The 21,811-nt window shown below is 33.4% G+C and overlaps 1 protein-coding gene across 1 annotated transcript; it reads right to left on the bottom strand.

The window, feature by feature from the left end:
• Window positions 1-639: 639 nt before the first annotated feature.
• Window positions 640-20,481, bottom strand: LOC114403879 (ATP-dependent DNA helicase SRS2-like protein At4g25120). The gene is made up of 29 exons (XM_028367092.1): window positions 20,312-20,481; window positions 19,490-20,132; window positions 19,330-19,371; window positions 19,004-19,167; window positions 15,246-15,444; window positions 13,417-13,473; window positions 13,207-13,312; window positions 12,975-13,108; window positions 12,768-12,842; window positions 12,486-12,611; window positions 12,262-12,393; window positions 12,089-12,172; window positions 10,520-10,633; window positions 10,283-10,383; window positions 9,360-9,426; window positions 8,433-8,483; window positions 7,942-8,019; window positions 6,939-7,145; window positions 6,823-6,861; window positions 5,954-6,025; window positions 5,765-5,851; window positions 5,641-5,697; window positions 3,528-3,739; window positions 3,332-3,425; window positions 2,787-2,837; window positions 2,226-2,288; window positions 2,046-2,105; window positions 1,745-1,807; window positions 640-982 (listed from the first exon to the last, which is right to left on the bottom strand). Exons 1-29 carry the CDS (start codon window positions 20,413-20,415, stop codon window positions 893-895), a joined length of 3,372 nt encoding a protein of 1,123 aa, XP_028222893.1. The 5' UTR covers window positions 20,416-20,481; the 3' UTR covers window positions 640-892.
• Between the last annotated feature and the right edge of the window lie 1,330 nt (window positions 20,482-21,811).

Here is a 21,811-nt window from a genome sequence, read left to right as displayed (position 1 = left end):
TCTTGGTTCGTATAGTTGAATGATTTTGGTATATATTTGCACGTAGTCGAACAAACTATGAAACAAACATCAGATATTCTGCAAATTCATTGCAACTTTTCCATTAACATTTTTGACTGAAACGAAAATATGCTCCAAAATAAATTGTATATAATCTTTTATTAAAATAAATACAAATTTTGACCCAAATAAAATACAATTTAAACAATGAATTTCATGCAAATAACTATGTAAAAAAAGCTAAATATAAATATGAAAAGCTTTATATTACTTAAAATTTGTATAGGGAGCTAAGGGTAATTTGCAATGATTAATAATTTTGTGTAATTTTTTTTTACTCGACCTGCTCTTGAACTATAATTAAGATTAAAGAGCTGACAAAATTGAATTTCGTAATGAGAAATAATTAATTATTTTTTTCATGATAAAAGTAAAATAATAAATAGTTACTTCTATGTTTTGATAATAGCATCATGATTGAAATAAAATTGATTATCCTGTTACTCCAACACACTAGACGTATAACTTAAAACTACAACAGATGGTTTTCCACCTGATACAAACGAAGCTTTGCTACCTGATATTACACAGGTTAATTTTTTTCAATAATCTTTTATAAATTTTATGACAACCATACAGTCATTACAATTAATATATATAGATTTCAAGGGAATATTTACAAAATATATAGGAAGAAAACAAATGTGATAACTACAGAAAATAAATGCCATTCATAACAGTTGCAAAAATTTAACTTTAGTAGATAATAAAAATTCATACAGGTCCTCATATCTATTTGCTTAACCAAATTTATATGCAAGCTTGCAAACTAACTTGGCCTTCAATATACAGAGACTGGAAAGGAGAAACAGAAGATTCCCACACTGGATTCTTACAATGATTTGAATTGCTCAATAAGATGAGATGCATGGAGGCGGGAGGTAGGGATTGCGGTGCAACCCAGTTTTTTCAAATATGAAATCTGCAAAAACAATTGATATGGAATTAGGTAATGAAGAAAACAATTTGATGCTTTAAAAAACATTAAAATTTCAACAAGAAAATGAATGAGCCAAAGTAGGAAAAAGTTTCATTTTAATTGTCTTTTTAGATGAAAGTTATCACATATATCATTAGCAATGCTACTTGTTTATAAAGGAAAACATTGGAGATGGAGACTTTTTAGGAAATGTGGCACCACCGCCTTTAAGTACTAAATTAGTAAACAAAAGGTATGAACGTACAAACAACAAAAAAAGAAAACGGTAAGAGTAAGATACATAGTAAACTATCCAATCCCAATCATTGAACTTGTTATGACAAAATCAATAAAATAGAATTTTCAACATATTGATCAAGAACCATGTCTTTATAAGTGTAACAGTAAGTTGAATTGTGCGAATCTAGTAAACAGTGGAAAGACACACAAGTGCAATGCAAAAGAAATGGTTCATCCATAGAAAAGTTCATAGTTTTTTCTAACATAGAACATGAAGCTCAGTATAACAGGAATGTAAAAAAAATAAAAATAATTCACATGTATACAGCTTTTCTAATTCTTGAAACAACCAAATATGTTATCGAATGAATCTGACTAAAATTGCATAATTTTTGTATTTCTATGAAGTTTCTTTTGGTGATTAACTTCATACCATTAACTTTTATTAGCCATATACCGCAAGACAAGAATGAACAAAAATATTAAAATGAAAGGTCTAACATGTCCTATCACCATGATTGTTACCTGCTTGTCAGTTGGTGTTGCCGAACCCATTGCATTCTCAATCTTTAATTTCAGGAAATGTTCCTAAAAAGTGCAAAACAATAGTACATTAACTATATATTTCCAACAGAAGAAAACAATAAACTTTGAATAATATGAGATGATGTATGATACAAATTATTCACGTCTATCTATACTAACATTCTAGGTCATGTACTAGTTTAGTATGCATAGCTAGGAATTACAGATAAAACAAAAAGGACACTAATATTCTAACAATCTTGTAAGAATCCAAATAAAAGCTAGTGAAAATCCAGAAAACCTGTTTTTCTCTCATAAGATGAGCACGTTTATCAGCAGGAATCTGCTCCCATCTCAAAACCTACCAGGAAATAAATAGCAGATTTCAAAAAGGATATAATATAAGTTCAATTTCTTCAAAAGATGCCAGTATCCTAGAAATGGAACCATATTTAGTTTAAGAAATATGTAAGGTGCTTACATATTGAGCATACTGAAATGCTTCATCACAGCTTAAACAAGATTTTAATGTATTCAACAAATCCTGAAATTGAAATGAGAAATCAGGATATAAAACAATTAACAACACGACATCCACAACATTAACTGTTAAGTCATGAGATTGCACAAGATACATTAAGATAAGTAATGAGAACAATATTTGATGGACTACTGCCAATAAAGGTGAGTGTTTGTCTGGTAAAAGGGAGAAAGAAAAAATAAATTGTTTTTGCTTCTGAAAGATACCCGAGAAATAATATGTAAAACATATGGGCCCAAACACTTTAATCACAGTAATCTTATTCTTTAGTAACTCCTGATATCATTTGATGTCCAATGCATTTAAATATTGGAAATATTCAACACAACCTGAACAATGATATGCTCATCCACTTCAAATGACAAAAAGAATCCTAAGGGTTCATTCCTCATAACTGAAAGTTTGTCAATACAAACAAAGTGCACACACACACACACACCCGAGAAAGAACAATAGGCAGCATAAAACAGACAGCTCAGAAAATTATGGATATTGCTAGACCTTGTTTTTGTTTCTCTTCTGTCTGAGGCGTTCATCAATTACAAAACTAACCTGTTATATCCAATAGGAAAAACTGATTTAGTTACCAAATAAGAAAATATAAATTATATTCATCCTGTGCATCCTACAATACTTGTTTAAAAAAGAGGTACTGATATTTATAGTGTCCAATATCTATGAAATGCTTTAGCAACCAATCCTTGTTAATTACGTTAAAAAATGAAGATAAACTATAATTAAAATTATTCTTATATTTTATAATAATAACAGCATAAGAGAACACTTAACAGCACTTCAAGCACTATTTCCTTGAAATCAATATTGAGGGACTTGATCAATTGACTTAGTTTGTAATTCCAAGTCCCAACATTAAGAACCCCCATATAAGTCTAAGTGTAGTTATTGAGTATCAGAAAATCAAATCTGAATATGTTAACTACCTAAATCTTCCAGAATCCTTATTAGAAATTTAAATTTAAAACAAAAGTACATGCAGTTGTCAACACTATAGATATAGATATAGATAGATCCAACAGTATAATTACCTTGTCAAGCAATCTCTTTGGATCTTGAAATGCTTTCTTTTTGGCCCACTGATGGAATAAATGGGAAACAATAGACCTGTTCTCAACACTAAATCTGCAAAAAACTAATATGTAATGATTAAAATTAACGTTTCAAAATCAATTACAGCTTAGATCAGTGACAAATATAGTAATATAATAATTAAAATAGAGAAACCTTCTTAAGAAATCATTTCTATTGTTTGCCTCTGCAAATTGTGCAAGCTCATTGGAAGTCTCACTAGAATGATTATCAAGTATTTCATGAGGCATAGGGATCACATCTGCTTCAGATTGTTTCTCTTTTATCAACAAGTCAGTGGTACAATGGGCAGTTTCCTTTTGAAGAGCTTCTTGCTTTATCAGTAGTTCTTGAAAACTTATTTCACCCTACACAAGAATATACTATTCACTGAACTTGTACTTTTAAACTTATGCATAAATGTGATATTAGCAGAACCTAGATACATGCTAGGAAGAAGATGTGACATTTGGTTAAGAAAACAAAGGTATAGTGTTTTTTAATATGGTCCACTAAGTATGATATTCATAAGCACAATTCCAGCCAGACCCTCTTGCTCTCTGGAGTTATGAAACTTCGTCTGCTGGTCCAAAATTATCAGATATAGATAGAATTTTGATAAAAATAACCAAAGGAAAAAATGCTAGCAATGCATAGGACACTATGAAATCCCGATTAGTTAGGGAGTGTAAATTAAAGTAGACTGCATCTCTTCTCAAGTATAAGTGAGGTTGTTGAGAGCACTTCTGTTTCTCTCAAGCAATTTTGAAATTCAAGTTAGCATCTAAAGCTAAATTTTTCCTCACCAGTCATGATCAACTCCAACCAATGTGGTGAACACTTGCGAGAGAGTCTCCCAAGACAAAACTTGGGTGGCTACAACTCAGGATACTCTGGCTAACTTATTCCTGGAGCTCCACAACCATTGGCCTGAGCATGTACAGTTATGCACCAGTAATAATCCATTCTTCTCAGTGCAAGATGTTCATGCACTGCCCTGGGTGTAGTTTTTTGTAGTGAATCTTTTCCAGCTGCTTGTTCAAGCAGTCTCTGCCCACTCCTGTCCATCAGGTCCCTAGCACTGCTCCAGAGGCTGTCATATCTAAAAATTCATGTGATTCATCTCCTGCTCCAATGACTGCACATGCCATGAACCTAGCTAAACCATTAGAAGGCCTTGGACTGGCTATTTGAGAAGTTATATGTTCATTTTGCAATCCTCCTCCTATGTCCTATCTATAATTTATTTAGCTTCCATAATTTATCTCCATTCCATTATGCCTTGTCATCTATTTCTGTTCCTAAAACTGTTCAGGAGACATGTGAACTCTTGTTTCTTCTTCCCTCGAGAAATGTAAGTCGGTTGTTGTTGACTAAAGGCTACACACAAATTTTTGTCCTTCATTACTGCATTCTCTCCTGTAGCATTTAGCTTTTTTCCTGCTGCTGCTATCCCTTCTTACCATGAATTATGGGTCTCTTCATCAAATGGGACATTAAAAATGATTCTTTAAAAGGTGTCTTAAAATAGAAAGTTCATAATAGAAATAGGACAGACCTAAATCAATCTCAAAAGCTAAATCAAGGAGCAAGAATTGCCAAAGTCTTATATGGAGTATTTTGGTCATATTTCTAGCTGATGTGGGATATCTTAACTCCTAAGACAACACATTTGGAGCGTAAAATTTGTAAGAGTGAACATCTATGAGCAGCTCAAGATCAAGACTAAATAGGTTTTGATAACATACAGGACCTAACTTAACACCAAAAGCATGCTAGCTCTAGAGGAGAAGATTCCGGAGTTTTACTTTTTGGTAGGCCCCTCTGTTTCGAGTGGTGGCCAGTATTGTGGTTCGACATTAGTATAATGCAGCTATAAGGACAAGAGTGGTTAATATTTTGCATTACATACAATTTACTAGGTTTGATATATTATGGGTGGGATACCTTTGTTTGAGAGCTCATGGCAGTTATTAATTATATTTAAATGATGAGACCTTGTTTGGTGAATCTTAGCAACCTTTATTAAGTGATTGATAGGTGTTTGTTATCCTTGAGAAGTTGATACAGAGAAAACTGTCAGATTTTCATTAATTTATCTTTTGATTTGTTAGAGCATGTATTCCTAGTTCAGTGTGATCTGTAGGCTGTGTGCTGGTCATGGCTTTAGAGTGGGTCATGACAACAGAATGAGTATTTCAAAAATAAAATAAAAAATTATACTATAGTTTGATAGTCAAAATAATTTATAAAAAGCAGGAAGACATACCTGAACTTCTGTAAGATGACGAGGGATTTCTTTCAAAAATCTTGAAGGTTGAAGCATCTAGAGACGCACAGAATTAGCAAAAACCGACAATTAAAAAATGAGTTCAAAGTTATGATAGACAAACCTGCCAGTTTGAGTCCATCATAACATGAAGAATAAAAAGCTTCTCCCGAGCACGAGTCATTGCAACATATAATAATCGTCTTTCTTCCTAGGAATCATATAAGAAATAGAATCATAATTTAAAACAATCCAATTGAAGACAAATGAACATATAAATCATTCTTCCAACTATAAAACAAAAACAATGTACCTCAAGTAAGGCTGCAGTGTCCTTTACGGTGCCCTTGAAATCATGTAATAGAGGGATCTCAGAGTCATTTGCCTATTTTAAATAACAAAATATCAGTGAAGGAAACATCCAAAAAATGAAGAAAGGTAATGTATAACTTTTCGCAATAACTTGAACAAACCAAGGAACTATGATCCCTACAAAGGTAGTCACAAACCACAATAAAGATAAATTCGTCAATCTTCAAAACTATTACACTTTGTTAACTTTATAACATTAACAACAATAACGTTATCTCACTAGGTGACGTTGGCTACACGAATCATACAACGCCATTGGGCTTTTCTAACTTTGTGACACAATATCTAATTAATAATTTAATATCACTCAGTGACTTCCAAATTACAATGAGCAGTTGCAAGGTCATGTTGCAGATAACCAGATTTAAATGTAAGTCAATAAATTGTTAAAGGGTCACATAAAGAAAAAATAACTTTTGAACAACTTTCTTGAATAATATTAAAAAACATGCCAAACAAAGCAAGAAATTACTATCCATGAACAAGGTAATCACATGAAGATTCAGATCACAACAAATATGTGTTCCTCTAGTACTGAAACTGCAACAATTTGATAATTTCTGTAACTCAATCTTCAATTAATTTCTTGAAAATAAAACTTTTTGGTACGTTTTTTTCACCAGAGTATGCTGACTGACAGACTTCCAATAAGCAGTTGTATAGTCATGTTACAGTTTATTCAGGTGTAAATGTTAGCCATATAATCATCCAAGGGTAAGATGAAAAATGGGGTATTAACATCTGAGCATCTATTTCTGAGGAATCACATGCACTACTTGCTTAAGAGCTTGTCAAAGAGCAATCACATACCTTAACTATGAAGACAACATCCCACTCTAAACCTTTTGCCTACAGGTAAAAAAAGTTTAAACTTGCATTATTGCTTTGCTAAACTCCACTAGGTACTAATCAAGTGAGACAGGTACCTGATGAATGGTAGTCAACGTCACAGAGTTTTCATTGTCCTTCCTCCGAGCACCAAAATTTTCTTTCTCACGCTCAAGTAAATAATCAATGAATGCTTTTAGAACAAAAATGCAGCCCTTATCTTCAGATATTTCCCTTTCCTCTTTTACTTCAACTAATTTAGTGGATAGAAACTCAGAGACGTCATCTAACAGGTATTGAAGAACCTGAAGAAAGGTGCAATTCAAGCCATGGATGAACAAGGTCTCATTCAAAGTGAACTCAACATGAAAAAAGAACATTAGTGATAGAAAAACAATGAAAAATTTCAGGTTTCTCCCCATCCGGTCCTTTACATAAGAAACAAATGATAGTATTTTTTTTTGTCCTAATTATAAGAAACATAGGACCACTTTCAAATGCATTAATAGCTAATTTTCTTTTATACCCTTAATTTATTGTGAAGTTTATTAATGAGATGTTAAAGTGAATGTATTTATTGAGTTATTAACAATATAACTCATACTCATTGGTTGAAAAAATTATTTCTTGGACTATAAGTAGTGTCATTATATAAAACCACCACTTAAACCAATTTATTCTATGGGTATTTGTGGAATAAAATTTAAATTTATGGCATTAGTAATTAAAATTAACTAATTTAACTACTTTTATAGGTCTTGATGAATTAGATATTTGTTTCTTATATATAGGTTGGAGGTAGTATCATGTATAGAGGAAGAAAAGGATCCAAGAGTGAGGCCTTGTTTTTGGGAATGTGAGTAGACCCACTATTATTCATAGTAATGAAATGGGATTATCTGTAATCTGTAGAACAAGAGTGTAATGCAAGAGGCCAACGGGTATTACAGGTATAAGAGCACATACATACATGATAATTACTATCATTACAAACTTCTATTGAAATTTTCCAAATATACATACCAAACACAAGAACCATTTTTTTCTGAACACAACAATATCTAATGGTAACCTAAGTTTCCTCTTGCATCGAAAACTTACAGATCTGATGTCATAGTCTTCATTCAGCAATGTCCCTCCATCAACATCAACGACTGCTCGTTGCTCAAGAAGGTATTTCTAAAATTTATAATTCATGGAATAATAATTAAATAGATATTGAAGAATATGACATTGTATATGTAAGGAATATTTTCATTAAAGAGATGTGTTTATTTTCAAATCCATTGAAATTTATATGTCAAAATTAAATTAATTTATCTTCAGATTTATCTAGCAATAAAAGAAGCAAAACATCTTAAATACAATGCCAGATCATGCACTAATATAATTGTATGGTTGACACATACACACACAAGAATGTTTCACGGAGACAGATATAAAATATATAGTTAAAAAATAAACAAAAAAACCTTTCAAACAACAGTTACCAATCACTTTAGCAGATTGTTTGTTTCATTTTAAGAAAATGAAATAATCCATGGACTAATACAGTATTAGAGAAAAGATTCCAAGTAAGATGCTAGACAAACCTCGGGTATCATGTTTGCCACAGAAGATATGATAGCTGAGATCGATTTTTCCTGTCACAAATAAATATAGCCTCAGGCATGTAATTATTAAGGTAGAGGAGAGAAATAAATATGGGGATAAAGCATCCTCTCTTACAAAGTTCAAAAGAAAACTAACTACAAGAAAGAGAAAGGTTCTATCTGTTGCTTCCATAGAAGAAAATTACTTCGTTAGCTTCTCTGCAATTGAAATTAGAAAGGAAGGGGTTAAAGGAGGAGGTCGAGAGTTTTCTGGTGGTGGTGGTGGTGAAGGATGGGCCGAAATTGGAGAGGCATGAATTGGTGGTGGTTGGAGATGTGGATTGGAAAAAGAGGGAATTTCTTCAGCCATGGATCTTTAAGGTTTATGTACCATGTTAAGAAACTGAAGTTGAGAGAGAAAGCTAAATTTCTTAAACTGTATTTTTCAAATTGATTAAAACTGAAACTGATATAAGGTAAATATATAGAGCTGGAGTTCACAGCTCTGTAAAAGAGATAGATGCTACAACAGAAATCCTAACTATAACAAAGTCTAACTGTAACTGACAGCCCAACTGTCAGTAACTGAGCACTAAATAGCCAGAAAGTGATACAGTGTCATGCACGGTATTGTAGTACATGCAGCAGCATAACCTGATATCTCTAACAACCATTAATGAATTTTTTTTTAATACAAAGCATTGATGCAAGACCAGATGCTCAATATTTGTGCCCGTCCCCTATATTAAACATTCCTCTCATTTAATGTTCCCCATACATATCTAAGACAGAAAGATATATTGGTGATATTATATCACCAATATATATTTTCTTTACTTTCAGTCTTTCACCAACAAAGATTGGTTGAATAATTATTATTGCAAACATAAATTAGATCAGCAATTGAAGTGTGCAGAAAGTGTTTACCCTCTGAATAAGTTTTGATATCATCTCTAGTGTCATTAAAATCTTCCTTCCATGGGTAAGCTCACTCCTATGATCAATAACAGCTATGAATGTCATTATATCAAATAGGCTATAAGATTATATAAAACAGAACAATACAGAAAAACATGTCTATGAACTGGAACACAACAGATATTAGATCAGGAAATTATCATCATATGCATTATGCACTGCAAGAAAAAAAATCACATTGAAGTTAAGGGATAAGCATAAAGCAAGAAATATGGCATAAATAAGAAAGCACCCCAAAATTGAGAAGAAAAATTGCTCACACAAGATTATTTCCATAATAATCAATATTTCAGGGGAAAGCTTTGATGTATAGGGCTGATCATTCCAGTTTCAGCATCAAGCCATAGTTATTCAATTAAAATGTGGATAAGTAGATTACTTTTTTTTAGTATTCACAATAGAGGCAGGATGAATAAAACTAATTTACTTTAAAAAAATGCAGCTTTTCAGAAAACAAGATGCGCCATTATTGGGAAAAACCCAAGTGATAAGATCAAGATAGAGTATATAAGTGAGGGACATCCTTCATCCTACGAGCTAGCTTTTAGGGTTGAGTTAGGCCCAAACTCACATTCTAAGATGGTATCACCACCCACCATGTTATCCATGCACCAAGCCCAAAAGTGCTGGGCATGAGGAGGTGTATGGAGAAAACCCAAGTCCCACAATGGCTAGAGATAAAATCAAGAGAGAGTATATAAGTAAGGGATAACCCTCACCCTATGAGCTAACTTTTAGGGTTGAGTTAGGCCCAAACCCACATTCTAAAAGCCATGCATACTCCTACAGAGCAATAGAACAAAGTAATATTTTTTTTTTCCAAATAGTTAATATAACATGATGAGACTTTAGGGAAGAATCTTTTACCAAACCTTTTAAAGGTACCAGAAATCTTTGCACTAAAGATGTCAGAGGCAGCTGACAAGAAGCTACATCTTCTAATTGTTGATATTTTGTTGATATGGTCAATTATCTGTAATGGAAACACTAATCTGAAACATTTAGGCTGAATCAACATCTGGAAACTAAAGAAAATATAAAAATCCACCATGACTATATGCTCCGTCTGCCATGAAGGTTCAAACTGAAAAACTTTAAAACAGCAGTACCCTCTTTTTTTTATCTTTCTCCAAAGGCATTAAAGCCTTGAAGACACGACTATATGACCCATCATCACAACCAGGCAGTGCTGTTCGAAGCATGGCCATGATAGTTCTGACTACCTATTATAAGAAGGTATAAGTTAACAAATTATTCATAAATGCAAAGGTATAGATAAATCATTCGCAAATCAAATAGTTATAAGATTATAATCATAAAACTTTCAAAAGCTTGTGAATTTCAATAATCAAGTAGTCTAGCATATATCTTCACCAAATCTTGTTGAGCTCCAAGGATAACTTTCCATATGTAACAAGCTTGATGCATGAGATATATGAACTAGCTTAGCTTGAGGGAGGGGAGTCTTAGGGAGTGTAAATAGCCAGATCATGTTAATTTTCTTTGACTTCATTCAGATATTCTTCACATGGAAGTATCTCAAAGGAAAACCTGGGCATGGGATTCTTTACATGAATATTGTTCATTATAGAGTTTAGGGTTTTGCTGATGCAGATTAGGCAAGGTTTCTATTGATAGGAGACTTATGACTGATTATTTTGCCTTTGTTGGAGGTAACATGGTGTCTTGGAAAAGTTAGAGCTCTAGTTGGAAACATGGTTACACATATTTGTAACATCCTGGATATGATGGACATCTGTCCTATATATCTTGGCCCAAATTTTGTATCCTTCAAAGAAGCAAACGCTAGAAACAAGATCCAGCACTGAAGCTAAGTATAGAAGTCTGGAAAACAGAACAGTGGAAATACTTTGGCTTTAATCTCTTCAAACTGAATTAAAAGTTCCATTTACCATCACTGTGCTTCTATGTGACAACCTAAGCATTGTTTCCCTGCCACACAAACTTATCCTACATGCCAAAACAAAACATATGGAACTTGACATTTTCTTTCTCAGGGAGAAGGTACTAAACAAAAGTCTCATGATTCAGCATATTCCGGCTCTTGACCAGAATGTAGACATCCTCACCAAACCAGTTTCCTCTCTTAGATTTCTGGCCATGCGAGATAAACTCAGATGGTTGATAAGTTCTCCCTCACTGAATCACCTTGAATTTAAAGGGAGGTATATTAAAGATATACATATATTCATTTCATTTGTAATTTTGTTTAGCTCTCTCTGAGATTAGCTTTCCTGTTGAGTTAGTTACTTGCTGACTTAGCAGTGAGTCATATGGGCATATAACCTAGGTATATAATGTTCATTTCTCTGTACTTTGAACCCAATGAATCAATTACAGTTTTCTCTTATCTGAGCTCAATTCTCTCTATCTGTTATTACAAATTCTATTATTTATGACTGATTTCTTTTGCACACTAATGTGTCATTATAAATAATACACGTGTGTACCTATGAGACACAACATTTAGATATCATTCTCCTCTATACTTGGAAATAAAATTACAATGTTTACAATGACCATAAAATAGTTAATGACCAACTTGATACAAAAGGTTTAAGTTATTAGTGCATGCCTAGGAATATTAATATTTTAACAACAGTCAATTAGAAAGTAAGATATAAATACATCTTTATCTTGATTGGCAAAAAAATTACCTTTTTTCTGTAAAAAGCCACACCATGAATGTTAAATGGTATTTTCCTATCACGGAAAGCCATTTGGAAGGCTTTACCTGATATCTGAAACAGGAAGAAAGGGTGTAGTAAAAATCATTCAGTCAGATATAGGGTAATTGCTTTTGAACAGTTACAAAAGCAAGAAACATCACCTGCCTACGGTAGAGAATTGCAATGTTGCCATAACAACAGTTAGCTGCAGAATAATTTGATGAAATTTCTATGATTTTGTCAACAACAAATGCGCATTGTGCATCCTCATTGTGACACTCCTTCATAACTATCTGCAGATTAATAACAAAATTATTTTTAGCCATATAAATAGGAAAATCACAATTAAACGTACTTTCAAAAACAGCACACAGCAAGATGTAACCTTGGATCCAGAAGAGTTATCAGTAAGAACATTCTTCAACTGACATCGCTTGGAATTATTTTGAATAAGAGAAGATGCGGCCTCAACAATGCAACGTGTGGATCGGTAGTTTTTGTTAAGCCTAATCTGAACCCAAAAAGTTGTACAAGTATCCAATGAAGACATTAATAAGGATATAATGTATTCATTCTTCTATCAAATTATCAATATATATGGGTGTAGCATAACCAATTAAGGCTAAGTATCCAGCATTAAAACATAATCAGTCAGAAAAAGAGAAACCTCTTTGTAGTTTGGAAAATCATTGCGAAAGGAAATAAATCCAGAAATGTCAGCTCCATTGAAACTGTAAATAGACTGTAAGAAAAATAAGACATTAGACCAATGGTTACAAGGATGATCTTTTAAGTGCAGAGAGAGAAATAAACAATATAAATATCCAACCATAGACTTATCAAACTTCAGAGGTTAAGAAGAAAATATTCATACCTGATCATCATCACCAACAATTGTTATTTTATGATGAGATGCAAGCATCTTTAGAAACTTGTATTGCATGGCACTAGTATCTTGGAACTCATCTATAACAATAGCTTTCCATGAATCCTGACATTCTTTGAAAACTAATTCATAGTTTAAACAAACGCAAGTTAGCCCAACTAACGGTAACAATTGAATAGATTTTAGTTAATTGTATATTTATGAAAATGAAAATTCTCACCTTCAGGAAAATCACTAAGTAGCTTCACAGAACAGCTGATCAAGTCATGATAATCCAGAGCATTACAAGATTTTAATATGTTGTTGTAATTCTTAAGAATTGCGGCCTGATTGCAATGCAGAAAAAAAGAATCAGAAGTGCGAAAGCAGAACAAGTGTTGGTGTCTGTGTGTGCATGCATGCGTGGCAAAGCCTTTATTTATCAGCTTACTCCAATTTCGTTGCCCATTTTGCGATATTCTGCAGAAGTTCTTCCCGAAGCTTTGGCCTGAAATGGTGTAAAGTTATTCCATGAATTTAATTTTGAAGCATAAGAAAATAAAAGTAAGAATTGAAAAATCCTTCAAGCAATTATAAATGACAAAGATTAATGAAGTCACTAAGAAATACATAATGGGCCAGCTTGTTTAAACTTAAAACAAAGAAAGTTTTGTTTTAATAAAAAAGCATTTTTACGAAGCAGATAGGATATGCTTCTTATAAAAAACATTAATTAAAAAAAACAGTTTAAACAAACACATCAAAAAACAGAAAAGTGCTTATTTTATTAAAAAAATGTTTTTTTAAAATAAGTTTATACAAACGGGCCTTAATAAATATAAAACTGGCTTGTAAGGTGAGATTGACCCTTGACCGAGCTTTATAAGCTCTATTTAAGTTGTATCTCTAGTCAATGTGGGACTAAACACCCCCCCTTCAACGCTGCAATTAAGGAAGCCCAAGGAAGCCACAACTAAGGCAGTTCAAGGTTGACCACAATTAAGGCAGCTTTCCCACATTTTGTAAAGATAAAATTGCTATCTTTTGGTTTATCTTTTATCCAAAAGATAAACTAATCTAAAAAATAAACTAAAAGAGATTTAAGATAAACTAAAAGATAAATTTCCCTATCCTAAATATCAGCTGTATTTACAACACTCCACCTCAAGTTGGTGAATGGAATGGCTTGAGTGAAATGATAAACTTCATATACATACTCATGAGAACCTTGAGAGAACCACGCCACAAAAGTTAGTTATTGTAGTCGAAGAGCCCAAGGCCTTATAAACCACACACTAGAATCCCATAATTTCAATATGGGACTCAAGTCTCATACCTGGCAATTGGATCCTAACACCCCACCACGATTTGCAGCCCCAGCGCCCACACGGGATGGATGTGCACTGGCCCTTTGACTATTCCCGAGTGAACACTGCAATGCCAACATCACCACCCATGTTGCTCGTTTGTAGCTGAGAGACATGGTGGAAGGCTCTGATACCAATTGATAAGAACCTTGAGAGAACAACACCTCAAAAGCTACCTATTGTAGTTGGAGAGCCCAAGGCCTTATAAACCCCACATTAGAATCCCATACTTTCAATGTGGGACTCAAGTCTCATACCTTGCAATTGGATCCTAAGTCCTAACACATACACTTCATAATACAATTTTCAAGGCTAAGGGAGTGGCAGCTCTTTCCTAGACATTAATTCCAACTAAGGCTAAATACATTTAACATGTGGTACATGAAGCGCATGTGGTTATTCAATATTTCAATATTCTAACATAAAATTTCTCTTCAAAATTCAAGTTTGTAATTTATTCCTTCTTTTGATTTGTCAACTAGGAATATCCTCCACAACAAACATGCATTGAGGCATTGGTGGGCAGTGAGTACATATGGTCTTAACAGTTTATGAGCAGCAAGACAGGTCAAAACCCACTCTAATAGCAACTTGAGATTAGATAGTATGCTGGAATTGTATCTAATCCAATTTGCCATACCACACAATGATATATTTATACTAGCAAAGTTTTAATTACAAATGACAATAATAATTTGCTCTTTAATTAGAGCAATATACCTTACACATACACTAGTTTCTAGATACTTCTAATAAAAACAGGACTTCTTTGTAAACATACAATTTGATTTTTAATATATACAATGAGTGTGATTATAAATTTACATCAGAATTGAGAGAGGTTAATGTAGCTTTTGCAAAAGTATTTCAAAAGGGGGTTTAGAATGACTAACTCTTTAAATAAACCAAGTACCTGAGCCACAAACTTTTGCCATTTCTTTGCCTTATCCTTGAACTGTTTAGGATTATTTAGACTATTGGACAATTCACCAATTAATAATGCACCATCTTTATTTTCACTCTTTCCAATTTCTAATAATCGGATGGCCTCAATAATTGCATTTCGCTGTTGCCCCTGTCCATATATTAAGAATTCAGATGTACGACCTAACCTGCAACGTAATTCAAATATTATTCACAAAACATTCAAGCAACATGGGATAAAAGCTTGCGGATACAACAGATAGCTCGCACAGATCCAGTCATATAATATATGCATGCTTTGTGGTCAAGTACTAGGCAATATGGCTTTAAAACCAGATGAGACATACCATTTTTAAATGGCTAAAATATGTTTTTCATCCTTATAAAATCATCAAAGTTCACTTTTCATCATGGCAAAATTTTGTCTGTTTTTCGTCCTCGCAAAATTAAAATGTGTGACTTTTTGGTCCAAAGATAGGTTTGGACAAATCCGGACATATGTGACATTTTTTTAATTTAAATTTTAAAATATAACTTTTTGGGAGTTAAAACAGCTACAAATTGCAGGAAACAAATTAAAAATAAAGTACAAGAAACCCCTTTCCCTAATAGCACTGCACCACCTGTCTCCAGGAAAATCAACAACTTAGAATCAATCCAGATCAAGAACAAGGAAAAAAACACAAATTAAAATCAAACCGAGCTCATTCATGTGCTCAAACAACTGCAAGGCCTCATCTCCATAGGTGTTATTTGCATAGCCGCGCATCATCAAGTGCCAAGAGTCCATATTCTAGTTGGGCATATGATTGAACACCATACGTGCATCAATCGTGTTTTTACAATTCCCATACATTTCAATCACCTTGCTGTTCAACGTGAGACCACTCCTAAAAGCAACTAGCACCAGCTTTGACCCCTTTGTCCATCCATTCAATTGCCTCTTTAACTTTCCCCTCTCTGCACTTCCACACCACTATCAAAGATTCCCCTCCCATCAACACCAACCACAACCATGGCAACAACAACCTCAACGTTTCAACCGCAGACCCATCACCCAACCCTCCTCCTTCCAATCAATTTCCTCACCATAACAATCAACCTCACCAGCACAATGTTGCGAAGATGGAGACGAAGCAAACCTCAAATTCGTAGGGAAGATCATGCTGGCGATGGTGACGACGAAGGAACAAGAGACTCTGATGATGGCTGTTCGGGAAGCGCGAGGGAGGAACAAAAAACGATTTGTTGAGAAACAAGAGAGGATGGTGTTGGAGGACTGGCCGACGGTGAAGGAGCGGTGATCCGACGAGATGCCAGTGCCGGAGGAGGTGATATTGGTGGAGGAGTTGGACTGTGATAATAAAAAAGAAAAGAAAAACAGTTCTGATGAAGAGAGCGAGGGCATTACTGTTTTAACATGTCATTGTCTGATTGGCTAATAGGTCAGCTTATGTGCCCAATCATCAAACATGTAAGTTCGGATGAATCTAAACCTAATTCTAAGTCAAAAGCTAATTATAATTTTACAAAGACGAAAAATAGATGAAAAATTTAGCAGGAACTAAATCCGAATTTTGCGAATCTTACATGAATGAAAAACATATTTTTTAATGCTTAGTTTATCATAAATAGTGTTTTTGTATTTCTTTCTCTCCTTTCACCAAAAAGTTTCCTCTAAGGCTCTAAGCGGCTTCCCAGTAGTAATGAGCATCCACTACTGAATTCAAATTTTTGTGGCAGTTTGCAGTTTATGCAACTATAGTGTATATATGGTTGGAAAGGATTGTCCATATCTTTAAGCATGTCTCTTTGCCCTTAGATATGCTATTAGATAGGTTCATGAACAGTATTGGAGCCTCTATGACCAAGGGTGCATTTGGTTAAAGAGCTTAATTAAGGGCTTATTGAATAAGTGCTTATCATGTGACCAAGATGGTTTTTGTAATTAGGAAACAAAAATCTGTGGGGCAGGGTGTTGGATGTTGAGAATTCTGGACTGATCAGACTGATATATAGCCTGATTTTTTATAGTTACTAGTCTATCTAAAACTATAACTATCTTGTATCTTTAGTACCTCTGGTACTTTTATCTATAAAATATAGTTTTGCTGTCCAAAAAAAAAAAAAAGTGCTTATCATGTAAGTGTTATGCATAAGTTATTTCTATAATCAAAAAGGAAATAGTGTTAAACTGTTTTCATAAGCTATACTGAAGAGCTTATTGAAATAAGACAAAAACAACTTGTCAACATATCATAAGCAATTTTCATAAACTCTCTCAATCGCTTAACTATGTTAATGTCATAAGATAAGTCCAAACAAGTTGTGGATAAGCTCTTCCAAATGCACCCCCTAGTGGTCAAAATTTTAATTCTTTTGATTCTCATTCTTCATAATCAAATTTAAAATTTCAGCACAACATAAAATTGGCCTATTTACTGTCCACACTTCATGCCAAAAGGGCCCTTGTGTAATTGTGTTACAGGGGTGTTAGAGGTATAAAACCTTGGCTAGATTTCTACCCAATAGCTTAAGAACAGGATGAGTTAGTCCTTGAAGTAGGTAACTGTGAAGAATTTTACCCTCACATTTCTAACTCCAGACATCACTGATCCTTGTCCTTCTGCTCCTTTTTTCCCCTTCTTTCGTTTATCTTCAAATCATGATGTGCTGTTTCATTTGTCACATAATATGTCTGATCTAGGCTGGAAGTTAAAAAAGACAGATGAAACTCTGTAGACTATTTTGACCTCATGCATGTGAAAGAATGAAAGCAGCACAGTTTAGCAGTATTACAGTGTCAAAGCTATTATTGCTAGCACAATCGAGGAAAGCATGTACTGTACTAGTTATGAAATATGACATAAGAAATAGAGTTAAAAAGGAATCTAGTGAAGAATTTTTCGTTCTTCTAATTCAACTTATAAATATTGCAGTTAAACTAGCATTTTTTTTTCAAAAAGCTATTCCATCTGAATTATATGTACCAAATGAAATTTATTGCTTCTTAAAATGTAGGATGTCATTATCTTTTAAATTTAAATATACGAAAATGTCCTTAAACTAGCTGTTTTATTTCTGCTAACTTAATCTCAAGATGCTAAGGGTGTGTTTGGTTTGCATTTTCATTTTCTATTTTCATTTCCTGTTTTCATTTTCTGAAAACCGTTTTCATTTTCAAAATATTAGAATTCTGAAAACATGTTTGGTTTGACTTCTTGTTTTCTACTTTCAAAAAATAAAAACACTGAAAATGCGTTTTCAAAAGGAAATGTATTTTTAGATTTGCTTAAAATTACATTCCTTGTCACCGTGTTTTCATTTTATCCAAAATGAGGTTCCTGGTTTCTATTGAAAACGAGATTTTATTATTTCCAGTTTTTGGTTCGTTTGGGAAAATATTTTCACTGAAAATGAAAACAGAAATTCAACCAAACACATTTTCATCATCATTTTCTATTTCCAGTGAAAATGAAAACAGAAAACAACCAAACCAAACACCCCTTAAGATATTCATGGGAACAAATCAACAAAATATATTCAAAACTAATCATGTAAATGAGTTATCAGTTTGAGAATTGATAGATGGATTGTGAATTATGATAAACGGCACAATTAACATTTAAATAGCAGGGAAATAAACTACAACTTCACAAGACAAAGAAGGACACGAGTTGTATCCCGTAATCAGCAGACTGAGGACAAATTAAAGTGAAAATCTGAATCAAATTCAGAGCAACATACTTTTCTCCATGTGAACGACAAAGCTGCAAGGAAAATGAATGAAAAGTACTGATAGTAAGTTCTTTAGCTGTTGCCTTCCCAGCTATAGCTCCTATACGTTCTCTCATTTCAGAAGCAGCTGCTGTAGTAAATGTCATTGCAAGAATGTTTGATGGACTAATGCCCTGCTCGTATTTAGCAGAAAATAGAAATTACAAACAATATATTGAGCAACAACATTTAACAGGTAAAAACACTTGATTCAGAAAGGTAGGTTTAGATGGACAGGGATCAAAGATAAGTAAGTAAAAAGTATCTATCTCTTGGGCACAATTATTTTGCATCACCTCATTGAGCAGCATCAATACACGCCCTACCATCGTTGATGTCTGGTATAAATTAAAAAAAAATAAAAAAATCAGCTCCAATATGAAAATAAAAAACAGAAAGGGAAAAGAAAATGTTAACATGCAATGGACCAAGAAGGGCCCTAAAGTAGAAGAATACCTTGCCACTTCCTGGACCAGCTACAATCATTAAAGGGGTTGAAATATCAGTGCAAGCTGCTTCTCTTTGCCTGTCATTTAAAGACTTTAAGTATTTCAAATATTCCTCAGGCATGGTGCTATTGAGTAAATCTCGCCAGCTTGAATCCACTTCCTCTTCTCTACTATCTAGCTCAATCCCAGAGCTAAGCAGGTGACCGTTTCCTATACCCTCAGAAACAGTACCAGATTCTGAACTCAGATTAACATCACCAACAACATTACTCTTGCTCGAAAGTTTCTCGTCACTGCTACGATCCGCCTGCTGCTCTGCAGATTTCTGCTCACACAGAATGTCAATTTGCTCCAAAAAAGAGTCATCAAAATCGTCGTCAAGGAGACCAGTCGTCGAAAAACAATCCAGCTGTTTAGGTTTAGAGCCTTCAGGTTCTCTCCTTGGAGTTTCAAAAAGAGATCGACACAGGTTCTCATCCGCAGAACCAACTGCAGGAACAGACACAGTCCTTGCACTGAAACTGCTGTGAATTGCATCAGGCGACGGACCATGAACACTCCCAATTGCATTGAGCCTATTCAGCGGCACTTCCGCAAGAGGAACTCTCTTCGCAACAGAAACCGAAGCAACATCACCGGCACTCTTGATTCTGCAAACAACAGCAGATTATGGACTTTTGAATAATGAAATTTACTTATGCACTGATAAATAACTTTGTTTATTTCTTTCATGAGATTCGATTTGAAAATGCACTGATAATTAAACATAAAATCGCATTTGAGAAAATGAAAAATTGGGAAGGAGAAGAGAAAGAAGGGTTACACTTACCGGTGAGGGTGAAGGGGAGAGGAATCAGAAGGCCTTTTTCTAGGAAGAAGGGGCTTCGAAGCACTGAAAAAGACGCTGATTCGGCTACTTTGCTGCTCTGCCATTTCCAGGAATCACTATCATTTCTCCTTCTTTTGAATCGGTTTTCACTTCTTTTCCCTCGCTTAAAAAAAACAATTTCTTTTTTTTAAAGAAAAGAAAACCATAAAATCACCTTAATTTATTTATTTTATTATTTTATAACGAGGAGCGCCCGTAATATGTCACGTAATACATTGATTAAAGTTTATTAAACATTATAAACTCAATAAAAAAGACTTATTAAATATAAAGTTGGAAAAAATGTGATTCCTGAATTTCAATGGTAATTAGCGTATATAAAACAAAAGTATATTATTAACATTTCTCATTTATACGCTTGCAAATTGATACGATATTTAATTTGTTTATTAATCCTTAAATGAAACTATTTTATCCATCAGTCTTGTTTGATTTTTTACTAACCTACGGACTATGTCCATGAAGGTGAGGCAATAGCGGTTCTTGAAGCAATTCGATGGTTTTGGTCACCGGAGATGCAAATTTTATCATGGAAGTAGATTGGATCCAAAGCACACGCGAGGACCATTATGCTTTTGGCACTGTCATGCTGTAGACAATTTTTATTATCACCTTTCTATAGATATTTTAACTTTCTATTTCTTCTAAAAATTATTGATATTTTAGGATTTTAAAATTTAATTGATGCATTCCATTGTTTAACATTACTAATGCTACAAGTATCAAATATAATAAATTTTAGTTTCATTAAATTTTTTGAATTTATGTATAATAACCTTAAACATAAAACATATATATATAAAAAAAGATAATAAGAAGTTTACTAAACCATTAAGTGAGGTTTGTCAGAACTTAAGAGACAAGCTAACTTAGTAGTCAATACCATAATTTAAAAAAAACCAAACCAATAATGTTGACACCAATGAGTAACCAATTAACCTTCATGATCCGATATAAATTAAAATGATATATAAAATAAATAACTAAAGTATCTATATATTCTTTTTGCCTTATATTTATTAGACATTGGGTTAGTGCAGTGTCAATCAATATTGCATCTCTCAACTTAAGGTACCTGGATGGAGTGTAGCAACCTTGTAGAAAAGTGCATCAGTATGCGCAAAGCTTGTGGGGACCACGCGTAAAAATTACAATAATATTAAAGCATGACCCGGTTACATTAATCCAGATTTGCTGTTGAACCAAAAATAAAAATAAGTCTTATTAGGTCACACTGAGCTAATAACATAAGTGATTCATTAATTAGATTGATCCGGTCAGATGATCAATTGTCTATCTTCGTACTATTAAAATTGTCTATCTTCATAAGTGATTCATTAATTTTTATTACTATCAAATCAATTTAATTTTTAAATTTGTGGTTCATACTATTAAAAAGTCAACTAACTCTCTCGTTTGTTCTATTATTTTCACCATTTT

The sequence above is a fragment of the Glycine soja genome, chromosome 20 (assembly GCF_004193775.1).
Source record: "Glycine soja cultivar W05 chromosome 20, ASM419377v2, whole genome shotgun sequence".
Lineage (NCBI taxonomy): Eukaryota > Viridiplantae > Streptophyta > Magnoliopsida > Fabales > Fabaceae > Glycine > Glycine soja.
Note: the sequence above shows the minus strand (reverse complement) of the source record. Positions and strands in the feature narration are given on the sequence as shown.